Raw genomic sequence first — 18,261 nt, 5'->3', positions numbered from 1 at the left:
CAAGCTCTGATGCCAATTGTTAGAATCGCTGCAATGGAATTATTAGCGTGGAACAAACCAAGAGGGGGGGGGGGGGGGGTGAATTGGTTATATACTTTTATTTTGCCTTTTATTATTTTTCTCTTAATTTTGCTTACTGAGCAGATAATTAAATATAAATGACAGAGTAAGGGAAAGAGAAAAATTGCACAGGTGATTTTATCCTGGTTCAGATCACTCGGATCCTACGTCCAGTCGCTTATCTCAAACAAGATAAACCTTTTTCACTAACACAAAACAGTTACAAATCTTAATCACAAAGAAAAACAATTTGTAAGAGTTTAGAAATTTTGATATTGGCATCAAAGAGATTTGTTGGTTGTGTTGTGAGTCAGAAGAAGTTGGTACAACTATAGTTTTCAAGGAACGACAAGGATTCTTGGCATCAAATTTTACTCAACTTTTAATCAACATTTTATTTGTGATTTTTTTATACATTCCTCTAACTCTTTCTTTTCAATGTCTTAATGGAAAAGAATGGCCCTCATCTTCCGTTCAAGTTTGGGAAGAAGATCTGTAGCTTGGTCTTGCAAAGAAATAAGTTTCCATGAATGGTAGACAAGGTAGAATGGACTTAAAAAATTGTTACATTACACTTATGCTATCGTATAACAAGATGGTCATACATGCATATATTATTTCTTCAAATACACTTTCAGTATTTGAGGTTAATTACTTAATCTTTATACTTTCTCTTACAAAGCAACAATAGTTAAACAATTAAGGAAAAAATTGAGTGGTAATAAGTACTACGAAATTTACAAACCTAAATGGAGGAAAGGAGAAAACCTCATTTTACGCAAGGGAAGGTGTGTTAGAGACAACAACATGAAGAGTCGAAGGTCACGACGTCGATGCCATGTGGAGAGAACATGAAGTGGAGAGAAGAAAATAATAATGTCAATGAATGAACAAAAACTAAGAAAGAAAGAACATGAAGAGAGGAGGCGTGAAAATGAAGAGAGGAGTCGTGAAAATGAAGAGAAGAAGAAATTAGATATTAAGATTTTATGACACATGTGTCATAATACGTTTTGAATTTATTATGAAAATTTCACCACGTCGAATGTATTATGGCAGGTGGTGAACTAACATTCATAATAAGGCCTATTATGACAGGTTCTAGAGTACATCATAATAATTCTCACTTTTATTACGAGAATGTCATCGGTCAGTTTATCATGAAAAGTAGATTTTGTTAGAATCGCTGCAACGGAATTATTAGCGTGGAACAAACCAAGAGGGGGGGGTGAATTGGTTTTGCCTTTTATTATTTTTCTCTTAATTTTTCTTACTGAGCAGATAATTAAATATAAATGACAGAGTAAGGGAAAGAGAAAAATTGCACAGGTGATTTTATCCTGGTTCAGATCACTCGGATCCTACGTCCAGTCGCTTATCTCAAACAAGATAAACCTTTTTCACTAACACAAAACAGTTACAAATCTTAATCACAAAGAAAAACAATTTGTAAGAGTTTAGAAATACCACCTCTCTTGAAACCACAAGAGACGAACTTACACTTCCTTTGAATCTTCACAAAGGATGACCACCTCCTTCGAATGCTTCACGAAGGATGATTCTCTTCCAGGCCCTTCCTCGGATACACCAAGGATGAACAAGCTATTCCTCTGTCACCGAAGTAGCACTTCAGGACTTTGCAGACAAGAGTTTCCTTAGCTTCAACAATCTCACAGAGTTCTCAAAGAGTTCAGAGATCTTTAGCACAAGGGAAGAGTTGTTTTTGAGATAAAGAGTGAGCCATTTTATAGACTCAGCCTAATACTCTTCCATTCTTCGAAAACGGGCCATCTAACGCATATAATCGATTAACACAAGTATTAATCGATTAAAATGAGTACAACGACTAGTTTTTCAAATCTGAAACCCACAACGGCTAGTGTTAATCGATTATTCTCAGGAATAATCGATTAACTAATCGATTATTATTAGCTTTAATCGATTATTATAGTGGCAATTGGGTTTTCAGTGCCAGCCTCGTTTTAATCGATTAAAACTTGGTTTAATCGATTAAGACGACTTGTGGATGATTCTCAACAGCAAGTAAATTAAATATAAATTACAAGAATCAACCCTAATACATATTTGAGCACTATTACATCAACTTTGATTATTATAAAAGCTTTATAAAATACAGAGATCTTCAATCTGTCTTTATAGATCTTGACTTGTGCAAATCTGTTCATCATCAAAACTTCATCTTTGATGTTTGCTAACAGATTTCACATATCATAATAAGTCCTCATAGAATCTATTTTTCCACTAGTGTTATCTCATATATACCTTCTTTTTCAAAATAATGATAACTTTTATCTTTTTAATCCCAAAGTTTATAAATTTATTCCACTAGTGTCAGCTTATTATGACATGTTATTATTCTCACTACAAAAAGAATATTTTTTAGGAAGGATTATTTTCCGGCAGTTTTATAAACCTCAAAAAATTTCTGGCGGTTTAAAACAAACCGCCCCTAACATTTAAATTTTTATTTTTAAAATAATTTTCAGTAACCTCTAAATAATTCCTTAATTATTCACACCCACCCCCTTACACCTTCATTCCTTTTGCACCTAATTTTGCTAAAAAAATTCCCTCAAACCCTAATACCTCCCCGTTGGCTTCATTTTCCTCAAACTACAATCTTCATTTCCATGTTGCCTTCATTTTCTCCCAAACCACAATCTTCATTTCGCTGCACCACAATCTTCATTACGCTGCACCACAAGCTTCATTGTTGGTTGAGCTCGTCTGGCTTCGTGTTGGTCTTCCTCTTTCTAGGCTGAGTGAGGTGTTCGTCTTCAACTTCAACTTCAACCTTTCTGCTCGATTCGTGGATTTTCCCGGTTAAACCTTTCGTCTCTCACCAAGGTATGCAAAGAAAAAGGTTTCTCTTCTTTTTAATTTATTTTCCAATCGGTTTCTACACCCACCCTCTTTTTCCCTTACTGTTCTCAAAATAGGGGAGAATGTTGCATTTCGTTATTCCATTTGGTGAAAGTAGTGTTTCAGTTTAGTTGAAGGGAGTCTTGTCTGATTGAAAAGTGTGCTTAAGTTACATGGTTAGGAAGCAAATTATTGTCTGATGTTTTAATTTGGAGATCTGGCATTTTGTTACATGGTTCTAGGTCATTTTTGAGTGATTTCTCAGTTCTAGTATCTGTTTTCTATTTTTGTTTCATTTTTTCTTTTTGCTATCGAACTTTTTGATTTTTTTTTAATAATTACTACTTGAGGTACTTTGAAGATAACCTTCATAGTTATGTTACTGGATCTCTTTTAGCCAAAATTGTAGTTGTCAAGTACTACTCCGGAGTGCTTTAGAATAGATTGATGAATTATTCAATTTAGATTTCTCTTCCTATCTCTCTTGTTTCAAAATGTGTGATGGCTTTGCCATTGTAGCTTTGCATGTTTTCTCTCTAATAAATTGTTTATTTCATCTAAGATATTTTAGTTAATATTTATATAGAAGTTTTAATAGTTGAGTTGCATTTAAATATTTGGTCAATGGAGCATGAATCATAGCATGAAAATGAGCAACCATGTATTTGTTGTTGAGATAATCTCATTCTCCCATGGGAGAGTGTGTTAATGGTGAGGATGATTTTGTTCACGAGGTCAAAAACTCTATTGATCCCATTATCATAGGTTTTGTTTGGAAGTGAGAATTTTGGACCTTAGCTTTTCATTTCAGAATGTCAAATGTCAAGAGCATCGTGGACGTGTTCGCAGTCTAGGTTTAGGTCCTTGCCTATCTAAAGTCTTTGGATTCCATGCTCGTTCTCATAGTGGATCATCTTCATCTACTCCTTCTAATGTTGAATTACAATTTCTTGTATCAAATTTACTTGGTTTGTTCCTTTTAAGATTAACATGTTAGGTATCATATTTCTCACTTTTTAAATAAATTTTTCTGTTATAGGTATCTTCATTGACTTCTTCTAATGTTGAATTACAATCTTAGGTTAATGAATATTTAATAAATATGTACTTTGTTTGTTCCTTTTAAGATTAACATGTTAGGTATCATATTTCTCACTTTTTAAATAATTTTTTATGTTATAGGTATCTTCATTGACATCACAAGTCAATGAAATGGAGGCAATGATAACACTTTTGTTGCAAAATCATCAAGGCTCACTACATTCACAATTTGCAATATTTCAACGATCATCGATAATAATTGTTAAATTTATTTGTATGATTTTTTTATTAAATATATTATCAACTAACTATTATGTTATATTGTAGGTATCTGATCAAGGGAGTGTGTCAAACAATGAATGTAATGAAGAAGAAGAAAATTAGATATTGTTATTGAATATCTTTGAGTCATATTTTTAGTATTGAACATTTGTATTCCATATTTGTATTGAACATCTATATTGAACATATGTAATGAAGATCTTTCTTTTTAATTTTTATGTATGAACAATTAGCTATATGAATGATATTAGGTTGAACAATGTCATTTATTTTATACAATATTATTCAATTTTAGTTCAATTTATTGTTTGTTTCGTCAATAAGACCACTTTTACAATAATCCAATTTTATTACAATCAAAAATGAAAAAAATGAATTGTGTACATTTCCGACGGTTTTAAAACCAAAGTTAACTAAACCATGCAAAATAGGAGCAGTTTTGAGAGAACCTCAGCTAGTTTCGGCGGTTTTTGAGTAACCCTGCTAATACCGGCAGTTTTCACAAAACTCCTGGAAATTCCGACGGTTTTCAGAAACCCCGCTAATAATGACGATTCTGGAAACCCCCCAAAAAAATGTGACGGTTTAGTAAAAAATCGCCAGTACTTACTTAGTTACGCAGGTTTTCCTAGCGGTTTTCCAACCGCAGAAAATGCGTTTTCTAGAGGTTAAAATTGCCGATATTTCCAAAGGTTAAAACAAGTAAATAAAAAGTGATGATAAATATTATTATATTTCTTTATATTTTTTAATTTAATAATTATTTAAGTCTAATCTATAATAACAATTTTTTTAAACATATACTTTAAACCAATGAGATTGTATTATATGTTTTAATAAGCAATATGTGAAGAAAAAGAATTAGGCTAGGGAGAAGGGTCAAGGCCTCTTATTTAGTAACCAGATTCCGTCATCTTGCTTTGGAGTTAGAGCATATATATTCATTTGTGCTCATTAATATGTAATATTATTAGAGTTGTTAGTTGGGTCCATTCCACATTATTTAACCCTGAACGGGCTTGGATCAAAAAGTTCACAAGAATAAAAGGTTCTTTAAAAGAATTCCCAAAGCTAAAATGCTTACAAAAGTTCTTATAGCTAGGATTAGTTTGTGAACTCTTTTTAAATATAAAAAATATTAACTTATTAAAATATATGATTGGATTTTTAGCTTACGGTTGTCTGTCTTAAACTTTTGTCTAGGATAAACTATATTGAATTTTTATCTAGATCAAACTGTCTTGACTTTCATTTTGAGTTTATTTGTCTGGACTTTTGATCTGGAGTGGTTAGTCACAACCTTTAGTTAAATTGGTCAATCTCGACCTTTGGCTTGTGTAGTAGGTCTCTCTTGACATTTGACTTGACACAAGCTTGTTTTGAGACTGTACGCAGAAATGTCTATCTCGAACTTTAGATTGGGTTGACCTGTTTCAACCTTTGACCTGGACCAACTAGTCTCGATTTTTAGCTTTGTGGGTCTGTCTCAACCTCAAGCTTGGGTTGTCTATATGGACCTTAGGCCCAATGCAACGAGTCTCAACCTTTGATTTGGTCTGACTTATCTCGACTTTAGCTTGACCTGACCTGTCTTGACCTTCGACTTGACTAGCCCGTCTTAACCTTTAGTCTAACTCGACCCGTTACCTTCAGCATGCCTAACTCAACTCAATCTTCATTTTAAACTGACTCGCTCCAATCTTTAGTTCATCTTAACCTTTGATCGGATTGGTTCGTCTTAACTTTCGATTCATCTAAAAAAATATATAGACTCTTCCTTTAATATATGTGACGTGAGAATAATGTAATTTTAAGACCTATTTTAAGAAACCATATTATTTGACTCAAATCACTTAGCAAAGTAGCTAATAATTATATGTCTTCTGATGACTATATCCCCGGACATAAAATTCAAGCTTAGAGGGAATTCCGTGTTTCCCATGTCTCCGGATGTCTCCGGACAAAAACTAATCCTCTTGTTACAACGACATCCTCCTTGAAAATGAAAAATTGTATTCAAATGCTCCAATTAGATCCTCAATCATTTTCAAGGGATGAGTTTGTAATAACATGTTTTTAAGTTAATTCAGAAAGTTATTCGACCCTTCGGAGTATCAGTAAGAAACCAAAAAGACTTTGAAATCATATGTTACGAACCAAAAACAAAAATGTAGGCTTCAACTTAAATTTTTTGAATAATAATTTTATTTATTTTTTTCTTATATATTGTTATTTTGGTTTTATTTAGGACTTTAAACTCGACATTTAATTTTTTTTCATTAGAATTGAGAGATAATTTGAAATAGTTTGAATTTAAATGAGATTTGAAGACAAAAGATTGGGTGAAGAAATGGTGAATGTTGAAGTTTTGGATCATGCGAACAAGATTTTTTAAACGTTATGCGAAGAAGATTTAATATAAAAAATTTATAAAACATTTTATAAAATGACAATAAAAATAACCAACTTGGTTGGTTAAATTTATTATATTGGTTATTAATACTTTTTCTTTTTAATATAGGTTTAATATATACTTTTTTCTATTTTCGATGATTTTGTTCCAGGCCATTTTTTTAGTATTCAAGGTGGTTCTAATATTTGTAATTTATCTTTATTTTTGGTCTTTTTCATAATGTCATCTAAATAGTTCATGGTTTTTAAAGTTTTTTAAATATTTTATTATCTTTTTTGTATTTTTTTAATTTAAAAAAGTTGTCCATGTGTTATGTCAATATTGTGTCATATGATAATGTCAGTGTCACATGTCAAGACAATATTAGCTCCACATACAAGTCAGTATTGGTGTCAAGCGTCAATATCTTCTACTCAATTCAGTTCCAATTTTGATTATTTTTGTTCAATTTAGTCCTAATTTTTGTTAATTTTATTCAATCTAGTTTCAATTTTGTCTTTCTCTAAATTGATATTAAATTTAATTTTATTAAAATTCACATTTTTATTAAATATTTTCATTATTATTAAACCAGCTCTAACTATATTATTGGAATATAGTTATTATATTTATGTTTGATTTTTTTATAGGTAAACAACAGGATTAGAGTTGATTAAAAAACAATAAAAGATTATTCTTCTAATTTTAAAAACAGTAAATTACAATTTTCCTTCTAATTTTAAAAATGAATTAGAATTTTTCTTATAATTTTAAAAATAATGAAGAATTTTTCATATAATTTTAAAATGAAGAAATTTTCTTCTAATTTAAAAGTAATGAAGAATTTTTTTTCTAATTTTGAAAATAATTAAAAGTTTTAAACTTCTAATTTTGAAAATATTTTCTTCTTATAAACTTCTAAAATAAAAAATCATGAACTGATGCATGGTACGCACTATTTATCTATGATTAACGGTTTAAATTGTATCATGACCAAATAGAATATAAATTACTAAAATTATAATTGAACACTAAAAAAATGAATTCCATATTGAACAAAAATCGAGAAAATAGGGATAAAAATAGTATTAAACCATGTATTTATATTGATTGAATTTTAGTTAAGCTTGTAGAATAGATATTTTTTTTCTTATAAAAAGACAGAGTCATTCCAACATATTATTATGGTTTTGAAATCAGTTATTGATGGGAAAAAGACGGAGTTAAGCTTGTACATATTTATTAAATATTCATTAACCTGAGATTGTAATTCAACACTAGAAGAAGTCAATGAAGATACCTATAACAGAAAAATTTATTTAAAAAGTGAGAAATATGATACCTAACATGTTAATCTTAAAAGGAACAAACCAAGTAAATATGATACATGAGATTGTAATTCAACATTAGAAGGAGTAGATGAAGATGATCCACTATGAACGAGCATGGAATCCAAAGACTTTAGATGGGCAAGGACCTAAACCTAGACTGCGAACACGTCCACGATGCTCTTGACTTCCTGGAACATGAGCCAATGAATCTGAATTTGATATTTCTTTTGATTGAGACGATGTTGTAGATTCATATGTTTGAAATTTTTTCCTACATACAACGTAATCAATGATGCCAACATTAAAAACATTACAAGAGACAAACTATATTGAGTTGGCAGCAGTATGCGTCTTTGGGAGAATCCTATATTGAGTTGTTCCTATATTGAGTTGGCAACAATAACTTATATTTAAACTTAAGAGGTGTGCAAAAACAATAGCAAGAACTGAAGCTACAACGTATAGTAAAATGTGGCCTAAAGTCCATATATGCATTAAGGAAAGACTTAAGAAAATTTTGCATGCTTTGGAGGGAAGGAAATTTACTTTAAGATCAAGGTATACTGGAATGTCACATTATTTTACTTTAAGATATCAAAATTTGGGTCTGAAAAGCCTAGCATAAGATCACTAAAGAGATACACCATGAATTGCCAACCAATTCTACAACTAAGCTCACGGTTAACCACCTTAATCACACATACCATGCATGAACCACTTGTATGAACTTATTCTGATTTATCATGTTAATTTAGATCAGTACTAGGTTAAGTCTTTCTCAAGTGTCAATTAAAAACTAAAGTGGATTCCAATTAAACATTAAAGAACTCTAAAAAGGAAAAATATGTATCTAATAGGTTGACTAAAGATACGCGTGACATATGGTTCTGCACTCAAAGTCCAAGAAAGAAAAAAAAAAACTCTACAGCTCCTAGCATGTATGTTCAACCAAGAAGTTCATATCACCTTACGTTCTCTCCTTATTTTTCTTATTGTTTCGTTAATGTTTGCTTAAGATCTGAAAATATTTCTTAAACATTATAACTACTTTTGACAATAACTAATAAGATTGCTGACAATAATTTTGGAACACATTCTAATTCTATTGAACTCCATAACAATGGTCTAGTTGTTGAAGTTTCCTATTAAAATTTATAGGATACATGTTTGGTACACTCCTCCCTTTTGGTGCATTTTATAAACAACCTCTGAGCTGATTCAAATTTGGCATTCTGAAATGAAAAGCTAAGGTCCAAAATTCTCACTTCCAAACAAAACCTATGATAATGAGATCAATAGAGTTTTTGACGTCGTGAACAAAATCATCCTCACCATTAACACACTCTCCCATGGGAGAATGAGATTATCTCAGCAGCAAATACATGGTTGCTCATTTTCATGCTATGATTCATGCTCCATTGACCAAAAATTTAAATGCAACTCAACTATTAAAAATAAAAAATAAAAACCTTTACAAATTTAGGACCCACTGATCCAGGATTAAAGGAACTTCTATATAAATATTAACTAAAATATCTTAGATGAAATAACAAATTTATTAGAGAGAAAACATGCAAAGCTACAACGGCGAAGCCATCACACATTTTGAAATAAGAGAGATAAGGAGAGAAATCTAAATTGAATAATTCACCAATTTATTCTAAAGCGCCATGCAGTCGTAGTTGACAACTACAATTTTGGCTAAAAGAGATCTAGTAACATAACTATGGAGGTTATCTTCAAAGTACCTCAAGTAGTAATTATTAAACAAAAATTAAAAAGTTCGACAGCAAAAATAAAAAATGAAACAAAAATAGAAAACAGATACTAGAACTGAGAAATCACTCAAAAATGACCTAGAACCATGTAACAAAAATACCAGATCTCCAAATTAAAACATCAGACAATAATTTGCTTCCTAACCATGTAACTCAAGCACACTTTTCAATCAGACAAGACTCCCTCCAACTAAACTGAAACACTACTTTCACCAAATGGAATAACGGAATGCAACATTCTCCCCCATTTTGAGAACAGTAAGGGAAAAAGAGGGTGGGTGTAGAAACCGATTGGAAAATAAATTAAAAAGAAGAGAAACCTTTTTCTTTGCATACCTTGGTGAGAGACGAAAGGTTTAACCGGGAAAATCCACGAATCGAGCAGAAAGGTTGAAGTTGAAAACGAACACCTCACTCAGCCTAGGAAGAGGAAGACCAACACGAAGCCAGACGAGCTCAACCAACAATGAAGCTTATGGTGCAGCGTAATGAAGATTGTGGTGCAGGAAATGAAGATTGTGGTTTGGGAGAAAATGAAGGCAGCACGAAAATGAAGATTGTAGTTTGAGGAAAATGAAGCCAACGGGGAGGTATTAGGGTTTGAGGGAATTTTTTTAGCAAAATTAGGTGCAAAAGGAATGAAGGTGTAAGGGGGTAGGGGTGAATAATTAGGGAATTATTTAGGGGTTACTGAAAATTATGTTAAAAATAAAAATTTAAATGTTAGGGGCGGTTTGTTTTAAACTACCAGAAATTTTTCGAGGTTTATAAAACTGCCGGAAAATAATCCTTCCTAAAAAATATTCTTTTTGTAGTGAGAATAATAACATGTCATAATAAGCTGACACTAGTGGAATAAATTTATAAACTTTGGGATTAAAAAGACAAAAGTTATCATTATTTTGAAAAAGAAGGTATATATGAGATAACACTAATGGAAAAATAGATTCTATGAGGACTTATTATGATATGTGAAATCTACTTTTCATGATAAACTGACCGATGACATTCTCGTAATAAAAGTGAGAATTATTATGATGTACTCTAGAAAGACCTGTCATAATATGCCTTATTATGAATGTTAGTTCACCACTTGCCATAATACATTCGACGTGGTGAAATTTTCATAATAAATTCAAAACGTATTATGACACATGTGTCATAAAATCTTAATACCTAATTTCTTCTTCTCTTCATTTTCACGACTCCTCTCTTCATTTTCACGCCTCCTCTCTTCATGTTCTTTCTTTCTTAGTTTTTGTTCATTCATTGACATTATTATTTTCTTCTCTCCACTTCATGTTCTCTCCACATGGCATCGACGTCGTGACCTTCGACTCTTCATGTTGTTGTCTCTAACACACCTTCCCTTGCGTAAAATGAGGTTTTCTCCTTTCCTCCATTTAGGTTTGTAAATTTCGTAGTACTTATTACCATTTAATTTTTTCCTTAATTGTTTAACTATTGTTGCTTTGTAAGAGAAAATATAAAGATTAAGTAATTAACCTCAAATACTGAAGGTGGATTTGAAGAAATAATATATGCATGTATGACCATCTTGTTATACGATAGCATAAGTGTAATGTAACAATTTTTTAAGTCCATTCTACCTTGTCTACCATTCATGGAAACTTATTTCTTTGCAAGACCAAGCTACATATCTTCTTCCCAAACTTGAACGGAAGATGAGGGCCATTCTTTTCCATTAAGACATTGAAAAGAAAGAGTTAGAGGAATGTATAAAAAAATCACAAATAAAATGTTGATTAAAAGTTGAGCAAAATTTGATGCCAAGAATCCTTGTCGTTCCTTGAAAACTATAGTTGTACCAACTTCTTCTGACTCACAACACAACCAACAAATCTCTTTGATGCCAATATCAAAATTGTCCTCTATTTTCCTAGGCTACAACCATTAACATGTTGCAAAACCATGTTCAAAGAATATGAATAAAGATAAAATGATAAACATGTTTCATTTAACATAACATTATTTATATTTTTCATAACAAGCAGGGGATATATTGTTGAAAATAAACTATATGATCACGAGATGATATGCTCTAAAACTATCTTATTATAATTTTCTAATCAAAGAAGTTTTGTCTTCATAAACAAAAATAGTGTAAATGATCATTAGCTTTGGACAAAATAAATAAGATTCAATTTCAATGAATGGATGTGTATGTGTAAAGCAGTTCATTAAAAAAATCTTGAGTCTAATCAAACCCATGCCCAATTGAGTTGAGCTTAGTTTAGATAAGGCCTAATCCAATCAGGTTAGACTAAGATTGAACCAAATTTATTTGGTTTTATGTTGAATTAGGTTTGGGAGGGACCCAAATGGATTGGATCAGGTCAAACCAAGTCAAGTTGGGCATGTGTTGGAGCGATGTCATGCTGAGTTGGGTTAATCTAACATTAAGTAGAATTGACACGGTATGGACTTAGGTCAAGTTGAATCAACCTAGCACCACATTTAATCGAGTTATGTTGGACCCATGTCAAGTTGAGTCCAACTAAGATTAGGTTAGGTCAAGTCCAACTGAGACTAGGTTAAGTCGAGTCCAAATTGAGTCAAATTTTATCAAATTCAAGTCGAGTCAAGCTTAGGTGAGATTCATATGTATAAGTTAGATTGAGTTAAGTCAAATTAAGTTTAGGTTAAGACGATGACAAGCTACTTGTCAATCTCACTTTAGGTAGATTAGGTTGTTCTAATATAAGATTTAATCTAATTGGCAAAATAAATTTAATCTAATTTAAATTGAATTTAAGAACCCTAAATTAGTTCAATAGTTAATAATGGATTAGATCCAATCTATTTTGGGGGATTTGAATTGGATATAAGCTCGATTTTGAAAAATCTAAATTGATGATGAATTTTTTCTACACTTTATTAGGAAACTAGAACAATGTTCAACAATCTTGTGTTTGGTTCGTGTACTTTTACAATACAAGGAAGAAACAAATGTGCTATACTTCTGATGAAGAATTTTCATTCAAAAGGATCAATTACAATTTTGTAGATAAGGGGCGCCGTGTATAAATAAATCTCTTCTCTTAAAGAAAGGGAAAAAATCACACTCAACCTCAAGTCAATCCTCAACTCTTTTCACGCAAAAAAAAAATAAAAAAAATTAATGAAAAGCAACTGGTTAGAAGCAATTGCGCATGGGGAAACAAAAAAGGAGGCAGAATGATGAAACAAAATGAAGAAATTTAGGGTTTGTTAACACTTGGGAAGATCAGCTGGTGGTGGAAGCAACTTCTGATTTGGGAGCTTTCCATCCAAGACAAGCCAGGCCATCTTAAGACCCCAACTTGTGTGCACTTCCAAATGACAATGCATGAACCATACCCCTGCACACATGCAATTTTCTTACATTTCTTACTTTTTTTTTATATTTTTATAATTTATCAATGAAAAAATAAATACTTTTTGAACTAAAATGAAATTTAATGACGTAACCAACCTGGATTATCTGCTAAGAATCTGATAGCAACCCATCCACCAGAAGGGACACCAACTGTGTTTCTCTCAACGGGATCAAGAAGATTGAAGTTTTTTGGGTCCTTATTTGGGTCAAAGTTCCCAAAACCTTGACCAACAACAAAGAAGTTAAAGCCATGCAAATGGAGAGGGTGACTTTCAGCACCCAGAATGCTGGTGTCCTGCATCACAAGCTCTACACTGGTGTTAAAGGGAAGAACCAACACTTTTGTTCCATTGCTCACCATGGTGTTGTTTGGAGGGGTCCCAGTATAGTTGAATGGAAGCAATGGTTTAGTTGGAAAGTCAGGGGTGTAAACTCCATTGGATTGGCCAAAGAAGTGTGCTTGAAGAAGAGCAGTGGTTGGTTGTATATAAGAAACATTGTTGACTGATGCTGAAAACTTTGTTGCATTGGTGGGTCCTTGACAAGTTTGGTTTTTCTGGCAGGGAGTTGTGCCAAGGCCTACTGTGAAGAAAAACTGCTTATCAACTTTCTGTGGTACATTTGCCGGAAACTGAGGGCTAGCTAAGCTACGAAGTTTGTTGGTGAATTTTGTGGCAAAAGAAGTGTCGTTGAGTGCAGGGAGAAGAGGTTTGAGGAGGGGAAGGTTTTTAATTGAAGGAGATGAATGATGAGTATTTAGTGGGGTTTTGTATTCCAAAATGGCAGCCACAGTTGAGTTGTCGAAAGTGCCAAGGCCAGTGGCATATGGTCTTGCAGTCATGAGGAATGTGGCGTTGGGATAGTGAGACTTTGTTTTCAGAAGAACATTAGTGGTTTGTCCAGGTGCAATAAGGAGGGTATTGGTCGTGAAAGGCTTCACATAAACTGCATCTGCTTCAACAACTGTCACTGTGTGATTTGCAATGCTGAAAAATAGCTCATCGTTCAGAGCCGCATTGATGAATCTTAAGAGATAAGTCTTCCCTGGCTTCACCTTCAGCTTGAATGTATCTGTCAACAATGAGATCATACAAAGAATCAAGATATTTAGTTCTGATGATGATTATTTAATTGTGTTGTAAAATTTAGATTGATTAGAATGTGATACCTTTGTGAGAGCAGTTATACAATGGCCCTGGAAGTCCATTAATTGTGTAGGCGTCAGAGACATTTGGGCCTCCACCAGTTTGCAGGGCTTGTTTTATGACTGCCTCAGGATCTGTATTCCACCATTCTCCTGAAAAAGATATCATGTGAAAGCATGATTATAGCTCATGCAAATTATGAAAAGGATATTGATTTGTATGGTAATTTGCTCACCAAACAAGATAGGAATTTCCTTGTGGGGTTTAGGAAAAGGATACTGAGCATTGAGTTTGGGAAGAATGATGAGAGGACCATAAAGACTTGCTCTTAGCCATGAAATATGGGCATGCCAAAAGAGTGTTCCCCTTTGGCCACTGATAGTGTAATTGTAAACATAAGTCTGACCACTTTGGATGGGGCATTGAGTCACGTATGCTGGTCCATCAGCCCACCCGGATCGAAGCTGCCGAATGCCATGCCTGGTTTTCAAACAATGCCAATCATGTTCAAATCAATACAGTTGTTGTTTTATGATCTCAAAACACAGTTATTTTTACCAGTGAATGGTGATGTTGTCGGGCACATGGTTGGTGACTTTGATAAGAAGACGATCTCCCTCCCTTGCCACAATGCGAGGTCCTGGAAACTGGCCGTTCACTGTCACCATGCTCTTTGTGTGGCACAGTCTTGTCACATTTTGGTGCCTTATCTGTGTCACCACAATAACTCAATTTCTCACTCACACAAACAACAGAAAAACAAAAAACAATTCAATGAGAAGTTCAAAATGGTAATGACTGTTGTGAGGAAGTACTTCAAAATGGTAGTGTCTGGTACTGCCAGCCAGAGAAACCTCAAACATGCAAAATATGATCAACGACAGAAGAAAAACTGAGATTCCAACAAGCGAAACACCCATGTTGTGTAAAAGTTTGAAGTGAGAATTGATGAAAATGTGAGAACATGGAAATGCACATTTATAGCAAGGAATGAGTTGAAGGATGTGATTAGGTGGAGCAACATGATCTGATTGAAGGAGAAGCTGAATCAATGTCGCTGTATTTTAACAACAATAGTTGTTAGAACTACTTAAGAGTAGTGTCAAAGCCATTCAAATTACTTTGACCCTCTTCTTCTGCAACTCCAACTCATTAACGAAACAATTTTATAGTTGTTAATCTCATTAATAACTGTGCAAGTTTACATCTGAAAGGAACTCAAGTTAAGATTCAGAACATCATTGGTCACATGTAACTCTCTCAACGAATGTTCTTGTTCCCAAAGTAACCATGTTTCTATCCCAGTCCCTTTCAGAGTTCCACTCCAGACATTGATGTTATTGTTTTTTATTACCCGAAAACGGAGAAGACAGAAATCTAATTTGCATATATACGCCAAATTTAAATGTAGCGATTCTCTTCTATTATTAGACAGATTCGTAGATGAACAACAATGCTTTCTGCCCACGCCTGCATGGAAAAAACTTTTAGGTCTTAGCCTCAATTCAAACAAAACTCGTAGAAAGTATATATAAATATATATATATATATATATATATATAAATATATATATATATATATATATATATATATATATAAATATATATATATATATATATATATATATATACTAAACGCAGAAATAAATTAAAATTGCTTATCTTTTTTTAATAAGAGAACCCAGTGTTTCTTTTTAAAATGAGAAACTGGAATTATCACTAAAAAAAGAAAAAGAAAAGAAAAGGAAAGTGTACTCTAACAATCTTAATCAATGACTAATTTCTTGTATAACCAAATTAAAATCTTACTCTAAGTTCAAATATTTCACATAGAATTTGTTCCCACGTTTCTTTGTCGTTGTATGATTGGACTTTGGTTCAAACTAAACCACCTTTTCATATAACTATCCAACTTAACAAAATCAAATCATAGAAAATACACAATTGAAATATATATAAATAAAGTCTACTAAAGACTCTAAGGAATTACAATCAATCCCAATAAAAACTAACAATTACTCAACAATCCAACACAGTAAGTGAAAGAATAAGAGAATCATTCGTTCTAATTTTCTTTCTCAAGCTCCACTCTATTTCTTTGCAAGTTCCATTTTTTTTATTTAAATCCTTGGATGGTCCTCATATTTGTATGGAAATCTCAATTGGGTCCTCATATTTGAAACTGCCTCAATTGGGTCATAATATTTGTAAAAATGAGTCAATTTTATCCTATCCGTTAAGTTGTCCCAGACAACGTTAAGTTGAGCTGATGTGTAATTTTTCTTAATGGTGTGACATTGTGCATTTAATTGAATGGGTGATGTGGATTAAAAATATTGCATTTCCTTCGTAGCCCTAACATTTAAAGGGATCCCCTCACATCCAAAGTGTTTTATCGTGGTGTTCGTCGTGGGGAAGAAGAGGTTCTCGAAGCACTGTGCAGCTACGGAAATGTCTCGTTCATCATCGTCCTGCAAATGTTTGGGTTCGGACTTCGAACACAGCAGTGGTAGTGTTAGGAGGGTGGGTGTAAAACCCACACTAGTAAAAAATTGGGTTTTTACAGCGCACATTATGCCACGGTTACAAGGAAACCGCAGCATAATGGTGCGCGGTGGCAGTTTTGTAAATAAATCGAACACATATGCCGCGGTTCGGATCAGAACCGCAACATATACTCCAGTCAAACGCCACGTGTGAATAAAAAATTAAATAACAGCGGTATATGCCGCGGTTGTCCAGAGAACCGCGGCATATACAACTGCCAATTAATTGCAGGTGCTGACTGGGTCAGAGAATTTCAAACGTTACTGAGGTATATGCCGCGGTTATCCAGAGAACCGTGGCATATACCCCTGTAACTTCTCAACTTCTCTGCCAGTCAGAGAATTTCAGAAGTTACAGGGGTATATGCCGCGGTTCCGCAGAGCAACCGCGGCATATACCCCTGAAATTCCCCATAAGGCAGTTGGGCAGACAGTTGTGTTCAGCACGTTACATGGGTATATGCCGCGGTTCTAGGAGCAACCGCGACATATTCGCCTATCTGAAATTAATTTAATATGTATTTGAAATATTTCGAGGTATATGCCGCGGTTGCCCGCTGAACCGCGGCATATAGTTTGAAAATAATTTCAAAAATGCCATTTAGGATTATTTATTTAATCAGTATATGCCGCGGTTGCTTGTGAAACCGCGGCATATAGCCCTTTTATACCGCGGTTAAGTAGGGAACCGCGGTAGATTCCCCCGTTCAGAGTTAAAAAACAAAACTTCGAATAGTGATCGTCTTCTTCGCGCTGCTCTGTTCGCGTTTTCTTCTCCTCCGACAGCCATCATCTCAGGTACGCGTTTCTGCACCGTTTAAACTTGAAATTATTCGGTCCTTTCTCATTTGTGACGTGTTTGAAACAATTTTAGCCGATCAAAAGCGTTTGAAACTCGTCATTCCCTCTCCGCTGCGATTTTGTTTTCTTTGCACCAAGCGTTTTCGCCGTTCCTCTTCCAGGTATTTATGCCCTTTTGCATTCTTAACGTGATTTCTTCATTAGTTTTTGCATAAAGCTATAGATTTGGTAATGTATGAAGTTTCTATAATTTTGGTAATGTATGGTATAATTTTTGCTTTAATTTTGATAATGCATGAAATTGTTATAGTTTTGGTAATGTATGGTATGATTTTTGCTATAGTTTTGGTAATGTGTGTTGTAGTTCTTGTATGAAATTGCAAGTTTGATTTTTAGTAGCTTATCTTTTTATGTAATATTTAGGAATATGGATCGAAATTGGATTAATTTACCACGTATTAGTGCTGAGTACGAGAGAGGTGTAGAGGAATTTATACAATTTGCGCAACGTAATGAGGGGAGAAGTGATGATGAAGTGAAGTTTAGATGTCCTTGTGTGAACTGTTTGAATGGGAGAAAGTTGAACGCAACTCAAATTAGAGAACATCTTATATGTGATGGTTT

At 33.3% G+C, this 18,261-nt stretch overlaps 1 protein-coding gene across 1 annotated transcript; it reads right to left on the bottom strand.

Moving 5' to 3' along the window:
• Nucleotides 1–12,738: 12,738 nt before the first annotated feature.
• LOC108318708 (laccase-17) lies at nt 12,739–15,264 on the bottom strand. Its single transcript, XM_052873984.1, has 6 exons — nt 15,107–15,264; nt 14,850–15,001; nt 14,527–14,771; nt 14,315–14,443; nt 13,243–14,217; nt 12,739–13,129 (listed from the first exon to the last, which is right to left on the bottom strand). The coding sequence occupies exons 1-6, from the start codon at nt 15,209–15,211 to the stop codon at nt 12,999–13,001; spliced, it is 1,737 nt and encodes a 578-aa protein (XP_052729944.1). The 5' UTR covers nt 15,212–15,264; the 3' UTR covers nt 12,739–12,998.
• Nucleotides 15,265–18,261: the final 2,997 nt, after the last annotated feature.

Source organism: Vigna angularis, chromosome 2, assembly GCF_016808095.1.
Source record: "Vigna angularis cultivar LongXiaoDou No.4 chromosome 2, ASM1680809v1, whole genome shotgun sequence".
Classification (NCBI taxonomy): Eukaryota; Viridiplantae; Streptophyta; class Magnoliopsida; order Fabales; family Fabaceae; genus Vigna; species Vigna angularis.
Note: the sequence above shows the minus strand (reverse complement) of the source record. Positions and strands in the feature narration are given on the sequence as shown.